The sequence below is a fragment of the Meleagris gallopavo genome, chromosome 20 (genome assembly GCF_905368555.1).
Source record: "Meleagris gallopavo chromosome 20, MGAL_WU_HG_1.1, whole genome shotgun sequence".
Taxonomy (NCBI): Eukaryota; Metazoa; Chordata; class Aves; order Galliformes; family Phasianidae; genus Meleagris; species Meleagris gallopavo.
In genome coordinates, this window is record NC_139423.1 from 10,347,519 (window position 1) to 10,370,195 (window position 22,677).

Consider the following 22,677-nt stretch of genomic DNA (forward strand, 5'->3'; position numbering starts at 1 on the left):
CAGCACCGAATCCCACGGAGATGAACCCCAAGCGGGGGCATCCTCCCACTCCATACAGGTGCCCCACATGGCTATGGGGCCAGTGCAGCTTCACCGGTGACAATGGCATGGGTGAATTCCAGTGGCACAGTGCCTGTGGGGCTTCTCATCCCCTTTCTGGCTTCAGGCTCCCAGAAAACTTACGGGAGTGCAGAGCAGTGGAACACTGAGTCTTTAAGGGCAGGAGGTGAAATGTGGGTGCTCTGAGAGCTCTGGGGCCAAGGATGCACACGGAGTCCTTTTGGAGAAGGGATGAGGTTGAGCCGAGAGGAACTCATTCCCTCAGTGCAGGGGGAAGGGAAGTCGGGAACCCCAGAAACGGTGCCTCGGCCCCACTCCCACCTGGGGAAGCACTGGGAAGACGAGGAGCCCCTCCCCGAGGCTCGGAAGGCTGCTGGAGCTGTGCTGGGCCAAAGCGCTGAGGTCAGTGCAGCAGAGCCATCTGTTCCCCGCCAGCAGCCCAGCCCGGCTCAGTGCAGCAGCCCGGCGGCTCTGCGGGGCTGGGAAGGCGCAGCCCCCGGGGTGAGACTCATCCATTCGCCACACAGCTGAGAGGCTTTTTTCCCAACATTTTCCTTGGTGGCGTGAGCTGGTTTCTAAGCGGCAGCTTACCTCCCTGCTGCGGGGCCGGCAACCTGCCCCCAGCCGGTCTGTCTCACGCCGGACTATATTACCTGTGTCCCGGGTGCTCTCAACGCTCATTTTAGGAGGCCGGTTTCAGCAAGCAGCCCCTTAGCAAAGCCAGCGAGATCTCCGAGCTCATCCCGGGCGTAACTTCAGCTTCCCGGCCCCCTTCCAGCAGCACACAGCTTCACTCACGGCGTCGCCCGCCCGGCTCTTCCCCGCTGCAGAGCCGCTTCTCCTCCGCGGCTGCTCGGGACGTCGGGTCCACGTGCTGCTGGTGGCGAACGCAGCCCGGGGGCTGCAGGCACGCAGCCCTGAAAGCGACACCGTGCAGCAAACACCCGCAGAACGAATTCTGCCGAACAGCAGCACCCGCTCCCGGGAGCGACCCGAGCCGCCCGGAGCGCGAGGCGGCAGCGCGGCCCCGTCAGCCCCTCTCGATCCCCGTCACCGGCCGCTCAGCGCCACCTAACGACAAGGACGCGGGGACAGGGACCGTCCAGAGGCGTCCCGGAGAGACGGACGGAGAGCCCCGGAGACGGGGATGCAGCGGAGCGGCCGCCTGGGGCACGGGCGAGCAAGCGGCAGGAAAAGGGGCAGCTGAAAGTATCGAATCGACGCCACCGTCACGGTCCCTCAGCCGGCCATCGGGCTCCATCTGTGCCCCGCTGACTTCGTCACACAGCTGTCAGCAGCCCTGCACAAACCTTTCAGCCGACTTCTGCATTAAGACATTGGGTCCGGCAAAGGAAGATTCACCCCTTAACCTGTCATCACAGCTCAAAACTTATCCCAAAGCATCGCCTGCCTGGAAGAGCCACTGGCTGTGCTCAGAGCAAGCACCACAACCTGTGCCACGGCTACAAAAGCAGCTTAACATCAACATTCACAGCAGTGTGCAGGAGAGCTCTGGGCAAGAGCCAGCCCGCTGCTTCCCCATACCCTCAAGGCAGCCACAACGGCCCCTTCGCCACCACACTTCTGGCTCTCTGCGCAGCCCTTCACCCTCACCCCCCAATTCCAAAGCGCCTGTTCGCCTCTGAACCCAGAGCTGATGTAATCTCCTGCTTGAAAGTTCAGCATTAGGACGGCATCAGCCCTGAGACCTAACGAGAGCCACATCACACAAGCAGATGTTCGACAAAAGCTTTATTGCTCGTTTGCGTACGAGCTCCCAGTACCACATTTCCTGAGTTTCTTAATGATCTTGCAAATAAGATTTAAATAGAAAAGGAAGGGAAAAAAATACAGACAAAAGAGAAGCCACTGATCTTTCTTGCCTAGCCTGGGATCACAGACTGGCATGGGCACACAGCACCAGGATAGGGGTAAATCCTCTGCCCCGGGAGGGAATGTGGAGGAGATTGTAGCTAAGCGTGGAACTGAGACAGTCGCTGCCATCTGCCCTGGCTTGATTTACCCCCTGCCTCCATCACGGAGCCCAGTTTGTTTTTATATGCAGCCACAAGCAACAGCCGTCCTCACTGCTCACACAGGTCAGTGCTGGGAGCAGCTCCAATCACAGAGGTGACCGCAGCGGTCAGGGACAGCGTGGGTGGCGGTGGGGAGGGGGCTGTGCTGGCCTGGCCTCTGCACCACGGATAAACAGGAGATTACTGCTCGCAGCTTGTAATCTGGCTTAAATCCTGACACCGTCACCACGGTCAATTTAGGCTAAGAGAAGCATTTAATAAGCTTCAAAACACACAGGCAAAAAATCCCGACCAACAGTGAGCAAAGTGAAGGGGAGCAAGGCACTGCTGCGTGATTCAGCTCCAGCACGTACCAACATAGATGGATCTTCTGTGATCCAAAACAAGGCAGTTACGCACCTGTTATCCCATTTCACCCCACAAGCTAGAAGCCAGGCTTTGTCAGGGTTTAATTGTGGAAGGCAGAATGCAAATTAATGCCCTTGTCTGTTGGGTTTAGAGCTCCCAACAGGCAGACAGCAAATAGTCCCTCCCTGCACAAGAAGAGCTGGCTGACCCTGGGACAAGCTGCAGCAGACACACACCTGGCTGGCAGCTCCTGGGAACAAGGCAGTCACAAAGGAGCCAGACTCAAGTGGCAGGTCCAAATTGTCTTTCCTGGAAGGGTTTATTTTAAAACAATTATTATTAAAAAAAAAAAAAGCCTGCTTACACATGAATGACAAGGCAATGAAGTAATCTGGCTTGAGGCTTAAAGGGGAGGCAGTAAGACACAAGAAAGTTTCTCTGTGCTTCTTGCCATGGGTGTAGTGTCAAGCCAAGGTTCCTGCCAAGCACGCATCTCACCTGCTCTGGCCAATCTGCCAATGCCAGCAGCACCCAGGCAACACAGATCACCCCTAGGAGCCACAGCTGGCTGCAGAGATGTGGGGCCAGCCCACAGCCTCAGCTGTTCTGAGTCACTCACTCAGGGAACACAGAGTTCATTGTTACCAGAAAGTCCTCAGTGCCTCAGACCCCAGAAGGTCCTGGTGCTGCACCTGGACAGTACTGTGTGGACCATCCCTGCAGCTTCAGTGGCCGATCAGTTGCAGCATCTCCTGAGGATCTACTATCTTCTCCCGGGGTTTGCCAGCAGCTTTCCCTCTTGCCACTTCGGCAGCATCTATCTTCTCCCAGTCCGAGAAGGAAACAGGACGGATCCCTGGGGTGATGGTGAGAGACAGGACTGAGACATCAACCAAGTGAAAACGAGTTCAGCCTCACCTCCCCATTAGCAGGGACCTGATGTGCAAGCAAACCCTGCCCTTTTCCAACACAGCATCGCACAGGAATAATAATTCCTAGCGCCAGGAGGAGAGAGATGCGGGTTCCAGTCAAATCTGATTAGTCAGACCTTTGCGAGCCGTAATAGTGAGCACAGCACCACCTTAGGGGACAAAACACTTACAAAACACTTCCAGTTCACTGTTAAGCCTCAGACAGTTAAGAGGCAAACGCACACTTTAATTGAATGCCTTTAAACACTGCAGCAGTAAATGACTCTCTCGGGCATTTTAATCTTTTCCCCAATTTGCCTGGAAGGATTGCTAGGAAAACCAAGAGCAATAACTTATTGTCTACACCACTGACAGTGACACTGTGTCCATGGCCCATGCTGCTTTTAATGGCCTTTCCCAGAAAGTGGTCATTAACCATAGCAATGATGCTGATTTTCAGAGAATCCAAGTCCTACTCTCCCGCACTTCAGAGCAACAAAATAGCAGCACAACCCCTTTCCCTGCTTGGCTCCCAAAGGTGGCACGTTGGACTCACTGCCCCAGGATACCCAGGTCCAGGATCTGTCTGCATCATGCTTCATGCGAGCTGCTACACAGCCTGACACACACTCACCTCGACTATGCAAGATGCTACCCACAGCCCCAAAGCCTTCTCTGGAGACGGACACATCCAGCACACCCCCTTGGAGATCCTCCAGCACAGACTGGGCAGTGTCAAAGCTGTCATTCATGGTGGTGATGATCACACCCACAGGTCCTCTCTTCACCCACCCACTGCAGTACAGACCTGCATGGGCACACATAGCAGCCAGGCTCAGTCTGGCACATGACCGTGGACCCTCGCGGATGCAGGTTCTTGCCCTGTGCCAGCTTTGGATGTCACATCAAGCTGCAGACAGCAGCACAATGCACCCCTGCTCTGGGGACAGAGTACAGTGCTCTGACAGTGCTGTCGCAGGAATCTGTGTACCTCCAGACTAGCACCAAGCAGCCAAATGGGCTGTACGGCTTCAGTAACAAGACTCCAAGGCCTAATAAAACACAAAAATAAACATGTCCTTCAGAGCTGCTTGCTAAAAGCTGCATGCCTCTAATGTTAGCTGGGACCGGGACAGGTTTTTAAGTCTGACAGAAGGAGCTGATTTTCTGTTCCGCTGCACAGCTGCCGTGTACTGGCGCCCTCGGTGAGCAAAGCTTCCCAACATAAAGCCCTCACCACACCAGCCATGCTCCACACACATCCAAGGCGTCTGTGGATACCGACCTGGAACACCCATCACTCTGCCCGAGCTGTTGGGGATAACGCCGTGCTGCGTGTCGAAAGGTACCGCAGGGTCCAGGGGCAGGCTCCGGTAGCCAATGCTGCTGAGCACCAGCCCACACTCCAGCTCCTCCACGTCTCCAGTGGGGACAGCTTTGGCAGACTCACCTAAGCCCTGGGAGAGGGAAGAGGCTGCTGACTATAAGACAATCACCAGACGCTTCGGGTACCCTTAATCCTCAGGGGAACTGCTAAAGGCCCTTCTGCAGCAGTGATGGGAAAGAGCTCCCTTTAAAAATGGAATGGTTCTTGGTGGTAGAACCAGCTTCTAAGGCAGCCTACCATGAGCCTCTCCAAACAGTCAGAGGTTGTGAAGTCATCTTATAGATAACAGCTGCCAAGGGCTACAGGGATGTACTGCTCTATCCCCAGCACGGCTGTGGCCAGTCTGGCACCCAGGAGGACCCCTGTGAGCCGTACCTCCAAGCGGGTCAGGGCCATGCGGACGCCCCTCACCCGCGTCCCATCAGGGGTGGGCAGCACCTCCTGGGGGCTACGCTGGAACTTCAAGCCCCACAGCCGGGGAATTGCTGCCTGCACCATCGCTGCCTTCTCCCTGGGCTTTTCCAGGGCCGTTTTGACCATCAGCTCAGTCAGTCGTTTCCTGGGCCTGGGGGCATCTAAGAGAGAGAGAGACACCTTCAGGTCAGAAAGGAATGTCAGCAAAGCCCCTCGGGACACGGCATAGCCACATCAAGGCAGTTTTCAGTGATGTGTGAATGTCCATTTGGAGTTTGTCATGCAGCAGGGAGTTCAGCACCTTTGAGATGACAAATGGGAAGTCAAAGTGACCAGGAGAGCTCCTGAGGCTTGAGGCCAGTGGGACACACAAATCAAAGCTTGTAATGCTGCTGTCTTGCTGGCACTCAGAGGCAGCAGCCTGTGGAGAAGAGCAAGTCTCTGGACATCCCTGAGCTCAGTGTTTTTTCTTTCTCACTCTGCAGGAAGATTTTAAATCAAAAGACTTAAGACCTCTCATGCAAGGCTCTCTCAGCCATCCCAAACCTCCTGCCCTCATCACTCAGACAGCTACTATATTCCAAGAAACGATGCTGCTGTGGAAACCGAGAAATAGGCTGCTCTCTGTTCTTTGAGGCCTCCCATCACTCTCAGAACAAGCCACACCACCTGTCTCTCACATGCCATGCACAAGATAAGAATTTCTCTGATGCACGTTCTGAGCACCTCCAGAACACTCTAGAATGTTTGTCTGTCGAGGTGAGTCCCTGTCTGGAGGAACATGACACGCTTTCCTCACCTTTAACAGCATTTTCGAGGCCTGTGAAGTCAGCGGGGTTCAGGACAGGTTGGGTACCAGGCAGATTTATCATCTCCCGCAGCTCCTGGGAATTGCAGGCAGGGAGATGTTACCTCTGATGCAGAGATGCCATCCAACAGCCCCAGGCAAGTCCGGACTGGGAGCCAGCAAACGGCTGCAGGAACTAGGACACCCAGCCTCACACATCCATTGACAGACTGCCTCTCCCCACTCTGAGAAAAAAAAACACTGCCCTCCAGCACCCTCTCCAGAGAGAGAGAGAGAGCGCCTTACCTTGATAGTGAAAGCAACTTGGAGAGGTCCCCTTCTCCCAGCCAGCCACACGCGCTTCACCTTGCTGCAGGCTAGAGCTGCCAAGGAGCAGTCAGTGATGTCTGTCTTCTGCAAGACAAAGACATGTGACAGGAGAGCGGGATGAGGTCAGATCTGGAGGGAGCAAGATGAAGCACAGCCTCTGAAGGTGAAAAATCAGCAGAAAAGCAGGCTGTACGTACAGAGCCTGGACAAGGATGGAAAACAAGTCATCCGCCTTTGCACAAAGCTATTTGAACAGCCAGACCCTCACCACTGAACGCACTTTCTGAGGCTGCACCATGCGACAGGTAATGAGCCAACACCTCACGAGATTGCCCCAGGCCACTCACCACATGCACATGTTAACCACGGGTCTAACAGAGCAAAGCCTTTATTTTGGAGTGCTTGTAGTTTCGTTGGGTCATTTCCCACTTCAGGATATACGGGCACCTAAGTGAAACCCACTAGAATACACTGCCTAAATCAATGCCTGCTTGACCCAGGCAGCTCCAAGCACAAACACAAAGAACTACTACTCATTGCCAGAGCCTCCAATTTGTACTGTTGTTTTTGTTTTGTTTTTTTTTTTTGTTTTTGTTTTTAATTTAGACATTAATACAGGAACTTGCTGCACAGCTGTAACCAGCTTCATGGCAGCTCTCTAGGAGGGAGAGCCCTTGTTGCTACCATCTGGGGCAGCAGCTGTGCAGAGCAGCCAAAGTACACCAGCTGCCTGCAGGGGAGCACAGCAGCAGGAGAAGAGGGCCACTGGCTTGGACCAGCACACAGCAACCAGCGTGTCCAGTGCTGCCATCAGGAGCCAGGCTGCGGCCCACAGCGACAGCAGGAAAAGAAGCAAACAGAAGAAGCCTATGGTTTGGTGGTAGAAAAGAACAAGGAGCTCCTCCTTTAATTCTTGTAGGAAATAAAGCTCAACTTTTTAGGTACTAGAATGGCTCCATACTTTAGTTCATACCTTATGGATTGTGGGGCAACGGCTTTCCCTGGTGAAAGAGCCCAAAGGCAAATAGGGCTCAGGAAGCATATTCTCAGCAGAAACAGATCTCTCTCTCCTAACAGTTGGCTGAAACCAGAGAAATCCGGCACCCACCCAGCAGAGAGCAACTCTGGGTCGCTCTCCACCTTCATGGCACCCCAACTCACCCTGAGGAAATCCAGTGGGGAAAGGAGGATGCGGGCGATATCCAGAGCCACGTTGCCATGGCCCACGATCAGCGCTGTTTCACAGCTCAGGTCAGGCTTCAGCTGCAGGGAGCAAAAGGCCCTTCCATGAGCGAACTCACCAGGCCTCCACGACATCTATCCCCCTGGACCCACGCCTACCACCCGAAGTCCCTTCTGTGGGTCCCCGTGTGGCCTGGCCAAAATACACTGCCAACCTACAGAGCCAGTTAATCTGCTCTCACTGATGTGCAAATTGTTCACAATTCTACCATCTAAGAAGGATTTAACGTGGTTCTTGCTAATCTTTTGCAATTGCAGGCCTTTCAGGATTTAATCTGGAGCTGGATGTCAGCATTCAGATACAGCACGGGAAGGAAAGGCAGGGAAACAAACCGCTGTACTCACATCCCGGTTCTCAGGCAGTCCATTGTACCAGCCCACAAAGGCTCGGGCCGAGTAAACCCCAGAGAGGTTTTCCCCTGGGATCCCCAGAACCCGGTTGTCCTCGGCACCATAACTCTAGGAACACAGACACAGTCAGAAAAGCTGGCACGTGCAGGGTTTGATACTGAAACACCAGTCTGCCCTTCTGGCCGCTGCCAGGACACTCCATGGCTGCCCACCCTCACTCACCAGCACCACGGCATGGTATGCCTGCTGCAGCTCTCCCACCGTGACGTCCCTGCCCACGGTGACATTCCCGTAGTAGGCACAGCGATCTGAACGTGCAGTGTGTGTGAACGTGTTGATCACATTCTGCCAAGATCAAACAAGATCAAACGAGCAACATTATGTCCAGACCACAGCTGGTCCAAGGTCCACACTGACAGGAGGTCCCTGTCCCCATTCCTCTCAGCCTTGAAATGTTTCTCCCTGTCTTTGATTTGCTTACTCTGAGGCTCTTATCTATCAGCACTCACAGATAACTAACTCACTGTGAGGCAAACAGAGAGGCAACTTGGCACAGTTTCCACCTCCCCTTGTGGAAACAAAAATCTATTTTTTGCACCCACCTGGAGGAGATGGGACCATTTTAACACCTTCAGCCCCTCTCTGAGTAAAGCCTGCTGTAGGAGAACACCCCTTCACAAGGTGAGGCTTGCAAGGGAGCCCTGTCAAACAACCCCTTCCATTCAGGGTGCTGCCTGCCAGACCCTACTGGTTTCAAGTCTTCCTGAAAGCCACTACACCAAGGGAGGACAGCAGTCCAAGTCCTTTCTTCTGAGTGACTGAGGCTATTCAGCAGAACCACTGCTGGTACAGCCAGAGACAGTGGAATGGAACAGTTATCCAAAGCCAAGTACATACCTTATATCCATACTTCCCATTTTTCAGATAAAAAAATGCATGCATTTTGGTCTGGCAATCTCCTGAGATTAAATGGGGTAACCATCACAAAATGTTGCTGTATCTGGATCTCCTGTGTCCTCCCACTGCAACCACCTCCACCTCAGATACAACATCTATCTCTCCATACAATTCTCACTCACTGCAAGGCAAAGGAAAATGACTGATTTAAAAGAGCTCCTTGATTCAACTTCTCCTCACTCAGGTATGCACCTACATCCCAGCTCCATCATCCCAACAGCAGACCCACATTTTTCCAATCACTGACACTGAGTGCAGTCTGAGCACACCCAGGCGAGGGCAGAGCACAGGAGGAGCAGCCAGTGCCGGTCTGCAGCACTGCAGGATGAAGGCAATATCCATCAGCACAGAGTGTTCTGGCATCCACCACATCTCTGTACAACCTGTTCCAGTGCCTCACCAGCCTCACCATAAAAGATTTTTTCCTTATATCCAACCTAAATCTACTCTCTTTGAACTTGAAACCATTTCCCTTTGTTCTATCACCACATATCCTGCTCGAGAGTCTGTCCCCTTCTATCCTGTAGCTTTCCTTTGGATACTGCAGGCCACTATCAGGTCACCTCACAGAAGAGGCCTCACCAGCACAGAGCAGAGGGGCAAGATCACCTCCCTGCCCTGGTGGCCACACTGCTTTTGATACAGCCAGTGCTCCTTGCTCTTGTTCTAGGCCAGTCTGAACAGTGCAGGGAGCCAATCTCAGAGCAGCACTTGCCATCACACAGACTCTGTGTTTCTGACCCTGTATTCAGAGCCCTGAAGCCAGTTCTTGTCTATCTCCAGGCCACAGCCTCAGTATGGGCGAAGAGATTAAGGCTTTGAAGACACTGAAGGACTACTCCAGCACAACAGCCCCTGATCAAAGTGAGCCATGAGGCCAACTGCCTGGCCTGCACTCACCACCACGTTCAAACACGTGGGCAAGGGAAGGAAGTCAGCACTGACCTTCACTTCAGGGTGATCTGGTGCCACTCCAAAACGGACGAGCCCAAATGGAACAGGCAGCTTCTCATAGATGTCCACTTGTGCCAGGTCATGGTGCTAAAAGAGAGTAAAGGTTAAGGAATGAGGATAGAAAAGCCTCACGAAGCCCAGCAGCTCAAGAGAGACACACACTGCTTGCCCACTGCTGGGGGAAATGCAGAGCAAGAGGGAGTGCTGCACAAAAATCCTGTAGCCAGAAACTGGCGAAGAAAAGGGAAGTCATCTGTTCCAGATTCTTAAAAAGGTCCTTTACACACAAGCCATGACCTGATCCTGCCAGCTCAGACTGCAAGACGCAACAGAGAATGCAAAGCCAATAACTGTACCTTTTGGGGGCTCTCTCCTCACTCTCATCCCACAGCCCTGCTTCTATGCTGACCTCGTGGCTGCCTTGCTTGGCAAAGGGCACCAAACACAGCCCCCTCCGTGCTGGTGAACACACCAGGCTAAGATGTGCCAAGAGCCTGAGGGCACCCTGAGCTGAGTCACCTCCAGGTTTGGGCCAGAGCTTTACGTAGATGTTTTGCTGTAAGGCTTTTGTTATCTTTTATTTTTAGTCAGCTTCTTCCTGGAGATTAGGCAGCCCTGAAATTTGTCCCTGAGGCTTAGCAACAGCTAATTTCCAAAATATATCACCGACATCACAGTGCAGTTTAATGTTGGGGTTAAGCTGATGTACCTCTGGTCAGTACCAGCAGTTCAGTTTTATATTTCAGTCTCATTTCCCATCAGGGATTAGCTGAAGCGCTAACACCCGCAGGGCAAAGGATTACCCTTCTGCCCCACTTCAGGTGGAGGAGGAGTCAGGAAGGCAGGGGACGTCACCTGCATTGGTGAGCAACACCCCTAGACAAATCAGATCTCTGCTGGTTATTTGATTCTAGAGGAGTCATAGAATTCTTAAATCATTTCAGTTGGAAGAGACATTAAAAGTTCATCTATTCCAACCCAAAAGCAAGGAGCAGGGACACCTACAGCTCGATCAGGTTGCTCAGAGCTCCCTCCAGCCTGACCGTGGGCATCTTCAGGGAAAGAGCATCCACCACCTCTCTGTGCAGCCTGTGCCAGTGCTTCACTACCCTTACTGTAAAAAACTGTTCTTTATACCCAATCCAGGTCTCCCCTCTTTTTATTTTAAAACCATTTCCCCTTGTCTTGTCACAACAGACCTTGCTAAAGAGTCTGTCTCCTCTCTTACAGCCCCCCTTTTAAATACTGAAGGCCTCTCTCAGTTGTCCCTGAAGCCTTGTCTTCTCCAGGCTGAACAGCCCCAGCTTTCTCAGACTGTCTTCAGAGGGAGGCGTTTCATCCTTTGGCATCACCGAGTCGTAACTCACAGCAACACGGCCAGGCGGTATTTTGGCCCAAATGACCCAGGGGCAGCGCTGCCCGTCCCAGCCCTACAGAGAAAGGGTGACTCCGCAGGGCCAGGGCTGCTCAGAGCTGCAGTAAGGAGAGGTGCCCACAGAACCGCCCCCAGACCCCTCCGTCGGCCCCAGCCCCGGCCCCGCTACCTTCAGGATGTGCTGAGCCGTGTAGAACCCCGCGGGACCGCTGCCCACCACGCAGATCCTCGGGGCCGGGGCACGCGAGGACAGCCAGCGCCGGAGACCTGCGAGAAGGGACCGAGCGGCTGAGGCCGGCCGAGCCGCGGCTCCCAGCCCCGCACCCGCCCCGCAGCACGCACCCGCACAGGCGGGGGCCGCCATCGATCGCCTCGCCGGTGGCGGAGCGCAGCCCGCGGCCGCGTTCTCGGTCCCGGCGCACCCGAGGCGGAGCCGCCCCGAGGCCGCAGCCGCGCCGCCCCCCCGGCCCGCGGCCTTGGCGTTCTCGGAGCCGCCCCCCGCCCCCGCCCCGCCTCGCTCCCTCATGTCGACCCCCGAGGCACGTGGCTCCCTGGGCTCTTCCATCGCGCTCCCGGCGCCCCGCAGCCCGATGCCGGTCCCGATGCCGATGCCGATGCCGGTCCCGGTCCCGCAGCGCAGCCCCGCTTCCCCCCGCCCTGCGCCCCTCACCGGCCCCGCCGCCTTTCCAGCACGCGCCGCCCGGTCCCATCCCGCTTGCCGCCTCCCCGTCGACCAATGGCGAGGCGGTACTTAGCATAAACCCGCCCCCGCGGCGCGGGCAGCCAATGGAGGCGTGCGGCTGGCCGGAAGGGCCATAGAGAGGAAGGGAGGAAAGGGCGGGCTCGGCGCCGTTCTGGCCGGCCCTCTCTATGGGTAAAGCCTCCACGGTACCTCGGGCAGGGCGGGAGGCGCGGTTAGCGTAGCTTCGGCTCCGAGTGGCATTTCTTTATTTATTTTCGACAGCGATGAGCTGCAAAGATGTCCAGGAGAAGGAGAGCTCAGAGACGGGTTATTAAAGCATCCTGCTGTGCAGTAAAGATCGTACTACTAAACCCAGAGCACGCACATCATCCCTGGAAAGGAAGCGGCAGCACAGAGCCGCTCCAGCCCCGCAGAGCCACCATTTCATCTCCTTCTCATTTCCCAGCACCGGGCGCAGAAGATGCTTACGGGTTGTACAGCTGCCAAGGCACATAGACAAGTACTAAGAGGGCTTTTTAAAAGCAATTAAGGCTGATTTCACCGCTAGAAGCTAGTTCTAATAAGGGTTATAAAAGCCACATGCTTTCTCATCTTGGAAATTGGTTCCTGCTGCGGCAGGCAGCTGGCCCTGCACTTCATTGCTCCTTTCACACAGTTGCATGGACAAGAGCAGCTTCCCACAGCTTCAGAGGACATTCGTACCTTCAGCATCATTGCCCCAATCCCTATAGTGACAGCACCCACAAAAAGGGGCAGAAAGCAGGGGTGCTGAACACAGGGCCAGGAATCTCTTTTGTAAGCAGAAGCTGAGCATCCCCAGCACCGCCCAGGCTGGAGAACTGCCCCACAGCCCCCCACGTGGAATCCCCACATTAATTGTTCCAATGACGAAAAGCAGAAATAAAGATCCACTTCAACACCTTGAGCTGAATCTGCCAAATCCATGTTCCCAGAAGAGACAGATTCCCCCATCCCAGCCAGGTAAAGCACAGTGGCAGTGACAACCCCTACCCCCCCGCATCTTTCCACAACTCCTGGGCAGCACACGGTGACACAGCCCCGCCACCTGCTGCTGCCATCGAGGACACAGCCGTGGGGCTTTGCTTCACCCTCCCCAGGCATGAAAGCAGTGCGGGTAGAAGCGAACCCTGTCCATAAGCAGCTCCAGGGGGGCACAACCCCCGCTCAGTCCCTGCACAGCGCCTGCTGCTCAGCATCAGGACACCGGGAGGAACATTTCCTGCAGCCAGTCGGCCCCAGCTCACTGGATGCCCACCAGCTCTGTGATGGGCGGTGCGTGGACCATCAGCTCCTCATACTTCTGCAGGAAGAGCTGGAGCCTGGAGCCATAGGTGTCCTCATTGTAGGGCAGCCGCTTCTCCTTCAGGTACTGAGACACCACAGGTTTGATCTGTGGAGACAAAAGGACTTTCTGCATTTGCAGGCTGGGCCAGAGCACGGCCCTGCCCAGAGGAGGCAGCCATCCCCTGTGGGGCGCGGGAGGGTACATCAGCTGCAACAGCTTTGCTGTGAAAATTAAGAGGAGGCTGGTATCCAATTGCAGCAGTACAGGGAGTTCCCCTGGCACGTGCCTTTGTAGAATTAGGATGAATTCCTTAGCGAGGCTTTTAATGAGGGTTGGCCCCACATGCTCCCACTTGTGCCTGTGTTCATCCCCATGTGATGGGGACAGGAGGGACGAGGGAGGCTCCTACCCACCCCAGTGTGACATGAACTGCCCCACTGCAGCCTCCTCACAATAGCTTCATTCTCATCCGTAAATGAGATTGAAAATGAGGTGTTATGGGATGGAAATCCCACCTTTGAATCTCCGCCAGCCAAGGACAGCATCCCAAATTTTCAATGCATCCCTTGAAGCAAGAAGGATGGGCACAACCAAAACTATAGGAGCCCGGCATGGACCCCAGGTGAAATCCTAACAGTTTGCATGGTACTTGAGATGCATCCCACGTGGAGAGGCAGGAGGACCCCTGCACTATGCTGTGGCAGGGACTGACTCACCTTGAGGCACATGTTGTCAGACAGGCTGGGGAAGAGGTGGTGCTCCACATGGCAGCTGATGAGCGAGTGGCCGAAGCACCAATCAAGCAGTGCATTGCGGGGCAGGTTGAGCACACCCAGACTCATCTGCTGAATGCGCTTGGGCTTCCGATCGGCTGCGAACATGGGGAGGCCGATGTGCTGCAGGAGAGGCACACTGGGTCGTTCCACCCTCCTATCCGTGAGCCCACAGCACACACAGATCTACCGCCCTCAGGCCCCGTGCCCCTGCAGAACCCCAAGCTGTTGTGCCAGCCTCCTCCCTCCAGCCCAGGAGCTGCGTCTCCATTTGCATCTCCATATGCAAAACACACCAACACCCCAGCCCCACAGGCAGCAAAGAGACATCACCTGCCCTTCCTGCTCCACCATCCTGGCTTTCCCCTTTCCCCCTGCAGCGCTCCCATTACATCAGCACAATGGAGATTACAGCCAGGATTGCTCAACCTGAGCTGATGATAGTCTGCAAGGTCAGGCTCTATGCCCAGCACCACTGGGACCTCTGAGGGCTTCATTCCCACCTGGAATATGTTGACGTGGATGTAGGGGTGGGCCAGGAGAGCGCGGGTGAGCAGCATGCAGAGCAGGGCAGACCACGGCGACTGGAAGCCCGAGACGTGGCGCAGCAGGCAGTAATGGCAGCACAGCCCCAGCGACATGAGGCAGACAGTGCGGAGAGCGGCCCTCTTCTCCACGTTCCTCAGCAAGTCTGTGCCAGGAAGAGAAAGAACTGGAATGCGGTGGTGGCCCATCCACTCTTTGTCTCCCCTACTCCCAATCTTAGTGACATGGCTTAGCAGGGGTGGATTGGGGTTGGACTTCATGATCTCAGTGATCTTTTCCAACCTCGTGACCCTACAGTAATGCTTATTTTGGGGGCTGGAGGTGTCCCCATGGCAGGACCCCATCCCTGCATTAAGGTAGGTGACACTTGAGCTATAGCATTTGGATGTATACTCATCTGTAGTGCCCAGTGACTGCCTCCACTTCCAGCTTTGCCCAGGGGGGCAGTGCTCCAATAGCCTGGCAGTAGTTCCAGGGCTCTTCTCCCTCAGTCATTTCTCAGCACTATTATTTCTTCCAAGTCACTGCTTTGTCTGCTCGTTGTGCCCCATCCCACCCCCATGCACACATCGAACACCACTGCGATGCTTCCACTGACCCACCCACCCAAACCTTGCTATGGCCAAATATCCAAATTAAAGGAAAACAAATTTGGAGCACTTTAAGCTCACGTGAGCTTTTGTCAGAGCTTTCAATGCTTGATCAAAAGAAACTCTGAAGCATTTCTGAGCATCAGCAGAAAGGAGAGGTGTGAGTGAGCTCAGCATGCCCAGCATCCCAGCCCAAGGCACACACCTAGTGCAACCAGGGGGGTTATGATGGGCACAGCGAGCGGCGCGATGAACAAATAGACGTAGCGGTTCAGGAAAGGCAGCTTCCAGGTGCTGGAGTCCCCCAGGCCAATGACATTGGTGTAGCCATGGTGGAGCTTCACGTGGTTGTAGCTGGCCTGCTCGGCAGTGAATGCTGAGCAGAACTGGGTGAGAGAGAAAGGTCGAGAGGTAATGGCCTTAAGTTGCACAATGGGAAGTTCAGGTTGGGTATTAGGAGAAATTTCTTCTCCGAGCAGAAACCATCCCCACCACTCACTCCCTTCCGTGGGCAATATTCCCAGCGCTCAGTGGTGAGGTGCTGATGGGATTTTTTGGGGGCCATCAAATCACACTCACCTCAATGAAGAAGACAGCCCACACTTTGCCCCAGGACCTGGACTTGGTCAGGGCGTTGTGGCTGGCCAGGTGGCTGCCCTTCACAGCCAGGGTGTGATATCCCACGCCGAGGATGAAGACACCTGCCAGGAAAGGGATGGCGTGGGCTGAACGCAGGCATAGAAATCCTGTGGAAAAAGCCCGGGGCAGGAGCTCAGTCATCACTTCTCTGCTCACAGCCAGGACTGAGAGGTGTTGCCACACTAAAACACACTGACTGCTGCCCTAAACTTGTTTTTCAGACATAATTATAGGTAATGGAACTGCATCCCCGCACAGCACCCTTTGTGGCTGAGCTCCCAGCTGCGATGGCAGCAGACACGGCTAGGGAGGCACCCAGCTGTCCCCGTCCCAGCAAGGGAACCTGCACACCCTGACTGCCCAGCTTCAGGTGCAAACCAGAAGAACCCCAGGATGTGTGCAAGAGAGAACAACCCACTGTGAAAACCATGGTGCTCTATATGTTGGACAGACTTTGTGCCTACATACATTTACAGACTCATCTAGGACAGGACATTTCTGGGGACAAAGACAGTTCTGTGATGATTTCAGCAGCCCCAGGTGTTCAAAAGCAGAATCAGCCCCGCGAGTCCAGCCCAGCTCCCCCTGCACCCACCGTTGCTCAGGGCATCCACACCCAAATCCCGCGGGTTTCCCTGCCCAGCTGCTGGGCACACACAGCTCCTCCCCACCCCAGTTCCATTTTGTTACACAGTGCAGGTTTCCAGCGAGGTCAGGATGCCCCAGCACAGGGCAAAGGGTTTATTGCAGTTTTGTTACATCTTGACAGGCTTCCAACACAAAGAAAGTCCCTTGCTCCCAGCATCACCAATGTGAAAGCAGCGAGGAGGCAGCGGGACCCCCATGGGGGGGGGGCTCTTACCTGCTGGCAGCGCTAGGAGACTGCAGCTGAGGATGCAGATGTCCACGCCGTGCCTCTCCCACCAGCCGCTGCTCCGCACCACCTCCTGCACTCTCTCTGAGAGCTCGGCCATCAGCGCTTCCCCACACCCCGCTCGCTGCAGGGCCCCGCACGCCTCTTCTCCCCGTCCAGAGGTCCCATCTCCATCCTCCAGCTCCGGCCACAGCTCCTCATCCTCCGCCATCACCCCCGTCCCGCCGACACGGGGAGCCGGCTCGTCTCGGTGCGGGGTGTCCCGCGTCCCCTCGCAGCCGGTGACGCCGCAGGGACGCCGCCCGCTCCGCCTGGCCGCACCGCCGTCCTCCAGAGGCGTCTCCCCGCCGAGGACGGCCGGCGCACGGCAGCGACGCTCAGCGCAGAGCCCGCAGCCCCCGCCGCCCGCGGTGGCCTCGTCCCTCCCGTGTCTCTCGGTCCCGAGCGCTGCCGCCGGGCTCCGCCGCTCCGGCTGGAGGACGAGGGGAAGGGCGAGGAGGAAAAAATAGCGAGAACGATCGTATAACCCCGAAGCCGAGGGGGGCGAGGAGGCGCAGCGCCGGCCCCGCACGCAGCTCTTCCCGGCGCCGCGGAGGTGCGGGAGGGAGGAGCGGGGCCGGCCGGGGAGGAGGCTGAATGCAGATGAGCAACCGCAGGAATCCGCCCGCTGCCCATCTCGGGGAGGGCCGGGGACGGGATAAAGGTGGGAAAGTGACGGAGAGGCGCGAGGGGATGCTGAACAGAAAGGAGCCGAGAGCCAGAAACGGCCCCAGAAAAGCCAGGCAGAGCATCTGGGACAGGGGATAGGGCTTCGTTTCCTCCGGAGCCCATCCCGGGGAGAGCATTCCTGGGAGAAAACCGGGGAACAGTGAGCTGCGGAGGAGAAAATGAACCGCACCACTGTGCCTCTACTGCGGCACCGACACCCACGGGTCCCTCCTCTTTTCTGTGCTGTTTCCACGAGTTTTGTAAGAACTTCCTCCCTTCCATCACTGCCTCCCAGAAATCACAGGGACTGAAAGCTCCTGGGACACGTGCACAGAGCCCCTGAGCCCTATGGAGAAGGGCTGTCAACCATCACTTCGTCTTCGGGGCACTGGAATTTATTCTTCATTTCTCCTCACCAAAAGCTGCACCGTCTCAACGAGAAGGCATTGATCCCCCCAGACCCCACAACGCCAACACCTGCTTTGCTGCACCCAATGCTGGGCTGCTGTGGCCCCAAACTGGGATGGGCTCTGGGCTCAGCCGACCCCTGCAGTGACCCACAGGGAGGTGAGCCTCACCCAGCACTGCACCACGTTCTGAGCCCCAGGGGATCCGTGTCACACCTGGAATAATTAAAAAAAAAAAAAAAAAAAAAAAAAATCACACGCTGCAAAAGGGCAGAACCAAGAGCACACTGCAGAGCTGCTGGAAGAGAAAATCTAGCAGCTCTGCAGTGTGCTCTCTGCTCACTTTGTGAAAGTTTCCAGTCACTAAACGAAACTCAGCATCCAGAGCCCCAGCAAGCCTCAGTGGGCAACTGACCAACGCCCTCATCACTGGAGGAACAGAGCAGGAGTTTATCCCACTCGCAGCGTCACCACCAGAGGACGGTGGCAGCACAGTGAGAAGCTGCTCTGAGTGCTAGAGGGCGAAAGGTGAGCTGCGGCACAGCTAACCATTGCACAGCTGCAGCGTGGGGCAGCACGGATCCCGTGGCAATGTTGGAGGAGGAGGTGGGGATCACCATCAGGTCCGGGAGCAATGAGAGGCAACAGGTGAGGTCGGACTGTTTGCTGCAGGGATTTGGTGGGCACCAGCACTGATTGGCACCAACAAGTTAATGAATGACCTCAGGTACGCATGGGGCTCCCCAGCTCAGGATGAATGGCACGGCTCCCTTTGCTGCTCTCCCTCCTCCCCCTTCCCAGGAGCCAGGACAGCGTCTGACCTGAACAAAGGGAGATTTCCAGTTAAGGACTTGGAGTCTGCAGGCCTACATCTGCTTCCTCACTTCCCTGCAAAGATTTATTTTCAAAATGAACTTTTAAACCCTGGTTTACATCTTGCTTTCACTATGTACATCCAAGCCACACAACCTCACTGACCCCAGCAAGATTTTAGGGATGAAAGCAAAAGATAACATGCCCCCATTCCCACCACAGAAACAAACACCTCCAATTTTTCAGGAAAAAAATAAATAAATTAAATTAACACAGTAAAGACCCACAAATCCCCCAGCACACAGCAGGACAGCAGAGATCAGCGTAATCCCTGGCTGTGAAGCAACGAGCTGCCAGCTGCCATTGACCTCAGACAGCACATCACCAGCACAGGGTCCCACGAGCACAGGGACAGAGTCTTCTTCAGCCAAATGGGGCATTCACAGCCCCGGAGCAGTGAGTTTGTAGCAAAAACTGCAGCAATTGCACCCAAGGGACAAAAATCTTCATCTCTGTTCCACGTACCCCATCAGCACAGCTCAGCTTTCCCTGCAGTCCTTCCCTTTTTTAACACCTGGCGTTGGATGGGGTTTCCTCCCTACTTCGAAGTTGAATACACGTGGGCAATCAGCTTAATGAGGAATTAATTACCATTATCCCCTTCCCAGCAGGCAGAGACTGTGCACCATCATTTGTCTGGAGGCTTTTCCTGGTCCTCAAGGAGCAGACGCTCAGGGGTTGACCATCTCACTTCCAAACCTCCCCCCGAGACCCAGCCCGGGGCACGGAGCTCCACCAGCTTCGCCTCAGGGCCCCCAAAAACCACTCCACGCCCCCCCCGGCTCTGAACAGGGCTGGTGGGGGAGCAGAGCTGCGAGCACCGTCTGGGCACCCCGAATCTTCCACCCACGGTGTGAAGAAATGTCCTTGGAGCTGCTTGAAAAGTCTCTGCGCAGGCACCAGAGGGAGTCACAGCCCCATTGTACGTCTGCAGGTGGTCACTTTGCCAAAACCCCGATGCAGGCGGCCCCAGAAAGGAGAGTGAGGCTGCCACCCCGTGCCCCCAGAGCATCTGTGGCTGCTCCGCAGCTGCCCTTGTGCCAGAGGACACCCGTGTTCCTTTGGTGGAAAGGACTGGGAAGGGGTTGGCCCGGGTCGTTCACTTGCCCTCGTGCTCCCAGCGCTGCCAGGACACGCTGAGGGCTGAGGCGCTGTGCTTTGCTTCAATAAAACCCCCCGCCGCCCCGGGCAGCCCAGCTGTCTGCCAACACGAGGCGCACACGGGCGCTGCAGCTGATGGAGGAATTCTTGTCAGCGCTCTGTCACTCTGGAAGTGGCTGCGTGCCATCACCATCGTGGTCCCCATGTCCCCCAGATCCAGCATGGGGACAATGGCAAGAACAAAACCCAACACAGCAGGGACAAAGCGGAGTGACCGGCAGCGGTGTGAGCCAATTGGTCATTGCACCAATTTGGTGGAAATCACCCAAACCCATCATCCCTTCCCAGCCCAAATAACTCCCAGGGACTCGATGTGCATTCACCACCTGCCCCTGTGGCCACCATTACCAAAACGCCGTGATACCTTACCTGGACCACCCTAATACCATTCCCAGACCATCCTATGCCATTCCCAGACTGTGTTTTCCGTTTTATATATTAGCTGTGAATAAAGAAGCTGTCATCCACCCCCTGCTCCATGCCAGCTTAATTTCAAAAGCCTGGCTGGAGGTGTCAACTAATCACAGACTTCCTCCACTTAGCAGCTCAGGGTGCAGGTGATCATTAGTTTGGGTGCCTCTGCTGCTGCCCCGACCGAAACTGCTTGCCCCCACCCCTCGGTCCCCGGTGTCATCGCATGGCAAGGTGTTACTCAACACAGGGCTCAGGGCAGGATCCGTCCCGCTCCATGAAGCTGTGCTGCCCAGCTCACAGCTGTGTCCATGAAAAGGGGGAAACCTGGGTCCACCACCCCAGCCCCATTTGGTTGCAGAGATTTGGGGCGAATCATGGGGAGGTGACCACTCATTTGGCAACACCTGAGACATCTGTGCTGCTGATCCCCAAATCTAAGCCTAGTTTTCACGCAAACTTGGCACTACCCGGCCCTGACCCTCCCAATCCCCAGGCTAATGGGATGGCCACACACACGTCCCCAAGGGCACTACGTGGCATGCAGCCACCCACGCGACACTTTTCCCACCTGCAGAGGCTGCCAGCTGTGTCTGGGAACAAGGGACACGTCCAGCCTGCTGGAACAGAGGGACATGGGCAAGGCACACCCTGCAAGACAGAGCTCCAAGTGTTGGATGGATGCACCCAAATACGATGCACTCTTGAGTCTGGGATGGCACAGCCAGCACCCGCATCAGGGACAGCCTGGTGCCACCCTACAAGGTTATTTCTCAAGGCCACAACAGGCCAGAAGGGACACAGTGTAGAACAGCGTCCTGCCTGGCACCCACTGCCTTTGTCCCCAGCAGTACCCGGATGTGTCCGGCTGCCCTGCTGTGTTTGCTGTGCCTCAGTAACACAGAGATAAGCCAAGGCCTGACCGGAATCTCTGCTTTGACTCCATCTCTGCTCTGGATGGGATCATGAGATCCACACAGATCTCTCACCGAAACCAGAAATAACTGCAACATGGAAATCTCCCCACTCGTTACATGGACACCCCAAACTCTCCTGGAGCCGCCCAGACGTGCAGCTATCAGTTGGACAAGGAGCCGCTTGGAGTTGTCTCTGCACCCGGGAGGGGCACCGGCGCTCGGCCACGGATCGGTGCCACCCTCAGGTGCACACAGTGCCTGGTGCCATAGCCGGGTGCCACCCGGCAGAGGGGAAGCAAGGGCATGCACGGCCGTGATGTAATCTTGCCCCGGAGGCCGTCCCTGGAAGGGAGCGAGCTGCCCGGCCGGGGTGGAAAGCCAAGGCGCTGTGTCATTCCTTCAGGCTGGAAATTTGGGTAGGAGCCAAAGGGCTGCCCAGATCACACCAGGCTCCGAGAATGTGTCCCAGCCTCGGCAGGTCTTGCGTGCCAGTACCTTAATTCCATCTTTCGGCCACTGAGGAAAGGCAACAGTCAAGGTAACAGGGCGGGGGAGAGGGGCTGCTGTCAACTCCCTGCTCTGCCCACTGACAGCCCTGGGGATGCATGCAGCCAACAGCCTGCAAGACTCGTCCGTCTCAGCAAAAGGAAGAATTTGGCTGAGCTGCTCCCAGCCCACCTTTCCATGGAGCAGCCCAGATTTTGAGGCAGGGACAGCCCACCAGAGCTGGCTGTGTTTAATGTGGGTGCTCAGATGCACTTTGCCAGCCATAGGGATAACTCACACACGGGCTGGTAGGGATTTCATCAGCATGGCCAGACCCATACAACCAGTTAGCTTGGAAAAACAGGGACAATTCTAATGACAGCTTTGGAGCAGTGGTGCTCTGGGTCCCAGCGCTCTGCAGGAACATCTGGCAGAGCCTGCAGGAAGCTGTGGGGCAGCCTCGGCTGCAGGCCCAGCCCTGTGCAGGGTGAAGGAGACATCCCAGCTCCCATGTTTTGTAGCTCCTAGGAATACATGAACACAGAACTGCTGAATTTTGCAACTAGGGTTGCAAAGCCGCTCATTCTCCCCAGCCCCAGTTCTCTAGCTTTCCCCCTAGAGCTGCTGCAGGCGAATGCAAGTTGCTGTGTGCTAATCCCAGCCTGAGGAACGGGGAGCCACCCTGACCCAGGCAGCACTGTTGCTGGATTACACCACTGGCTTCATCCAGAGCCGGCTGGGATCGGGGTCAGCTGCAGCTGCCATGCTCTGCGGGCTGCGGGAGGGCCAAGTGGGGCAAAGCAAAAGAGGGAGGAGGCCCAGGAAAAGAAATAGGGCTCAGAATAGAAACCAGGTTAGGGCTACACTGTGGGTGGCGGGAGCAGGTATTGCTGGCTGCCATGCCAGCCCTGGGGACCGCAACCTCCACACCAACCTCAACAGCGCAGCCAATGCGATGCCATGGGAGCACGGCCATGCAGCGGGCCTGAATGGTCTTCACCCTTGGGTTTTGAGAGTCTTCCAGCTGGAGGGCACAGGGGAAAAGGGCTGCAGGAACCCGTGCGCAAAAGGAGTGAAGGCTCGGCCCTGAACCAAGCCCGAGTGCTGGGGCAGCTGGATGGTGGAAAGAGA

The 22,677-nt window shown here is 55.9% G+C and overlaps 2 protein-coding genes across 4 annotated transcripts; both read right to left on the reverse strand.

Annotated features, from left to right (window-relative positions):
* Positions 1–1,797: 1,797 nt before the first annotated feature.
* Positions 1,798–11,934, reverse strand: FDXR (ferredoxin reductase). Of its 3 annotated transcripts, none has more exons than XM_085240032.1 (13): positions 11,823–11,934; positions 11,322–11,419; positions 9,769–9,864; positions 8,089–8,211; positions 7,861–7,974; positions 7,435–7,536; positions 7,247–7,354; positions 6,250–6,357; positions 5,956–6,040; positions 5,118–5,317; positions 4,641–4,812; positions 3,990–4,163; positions 1,798–3,300 (listed from the first exon to the last, which is right to left on the reverse strand). In XM_085240032.1, exons 1-13 carry the CDS (start codon positions 11,908–11,910, stop codon positions 3,170–3,172), a joined length of 1,599 nt encoding a protein of 532 aa, XP_085096158.1. In that variant the 5' UTR covers positions 11,911–11,934; the 3' UTR covers positions 1,798–3,169. The 3 variants fall into 3 exon arrangements, with proteins under 3 accessions (XP_085096158.1, XP_085096160.1, XP_085096159.1); XM_085240034.1 differs by lacking the exon at positions 11,823–11,934 and adding an exon at positions 8,764–8,944; XM_085240033.1 differs by lacking the exon at positions 7,247–7,354.
* An 842-nt stretch (positions 11,935–12,776) lies between these two features.
* Positions 12,777–17,200, reverse strand: FADS6 (fatty acid desaturase 6). Its single transcript, XM_019621807.2, has 6 exons — positions 16,572–17,200; positions 15,650–15,816; positions 15,276–15,456; positions 14,438–14,625; positions 13,878–14,057; positions 12,777–13,266 (listed from the first exon to the last, which is right to left on the reverse strand). Exons 1-6 carry the CDS (start codon positions 16,792–16,794, stop codon positions 13,117–13,119), a joined length of 1,089 nt encoding a protein of 362 aa, XP_019477352.1. The 5' UTR covers positions 16,795–17,200; the 3' UTR covers positions 12,777–13,116.
* Between the last annotated feature and the right edge of the window lie 5,477 nt (positions 17,201–22,677).

Excerpts from the sequence above, each read along its gene's own strand:
- FDXR (XM_085240032.1), bottom strand. The coding sequence starts at position 11,910 with ATGCTAAGTACCGCCTCGCCATTGGTCGACGGGGAGGCGGCAAGCGGG. Across the intron at positions 7,975-8,088 it reads CATACCATGCCGTGGTGCTG|AGTTATGGTGCCGAGGACAA; the intron begins GTGAGTGAGGGT and ends CTGTGTTCCTAG. Across the intron at positions 7,537-7,860 it reads GACTGCCTGAGAACCGGGAT|CTGAAGCCTGACCTGAGCTG; the intron begins GTGAGTACAGCG and ends TGCTCCCTGCAG.
- FADS6 (XM_019621807.2), bottom strand. The coding sequence starts at position 16,794 with ATGGCGGAGGATGAGGAGCTGTGGCCGGAGCTGGAGGATGGAGATGGG. Across the intron at positions 15,817-16,571 it reads TCTCCTAGCGCTGCCAGCAG|GATTTCTATGCCTGCGTTCA; the intron begins GTAAGAGCCCCC and ends CTTTTTCCACAG. Across the intron at positions 14,058-14,437 it reads TCCACGTCAACATATTCCAG|CACATCGGCCTCCCCATGTT; the intron begins GTGGGAATGAAG and ends CCTCTCCTGCAG.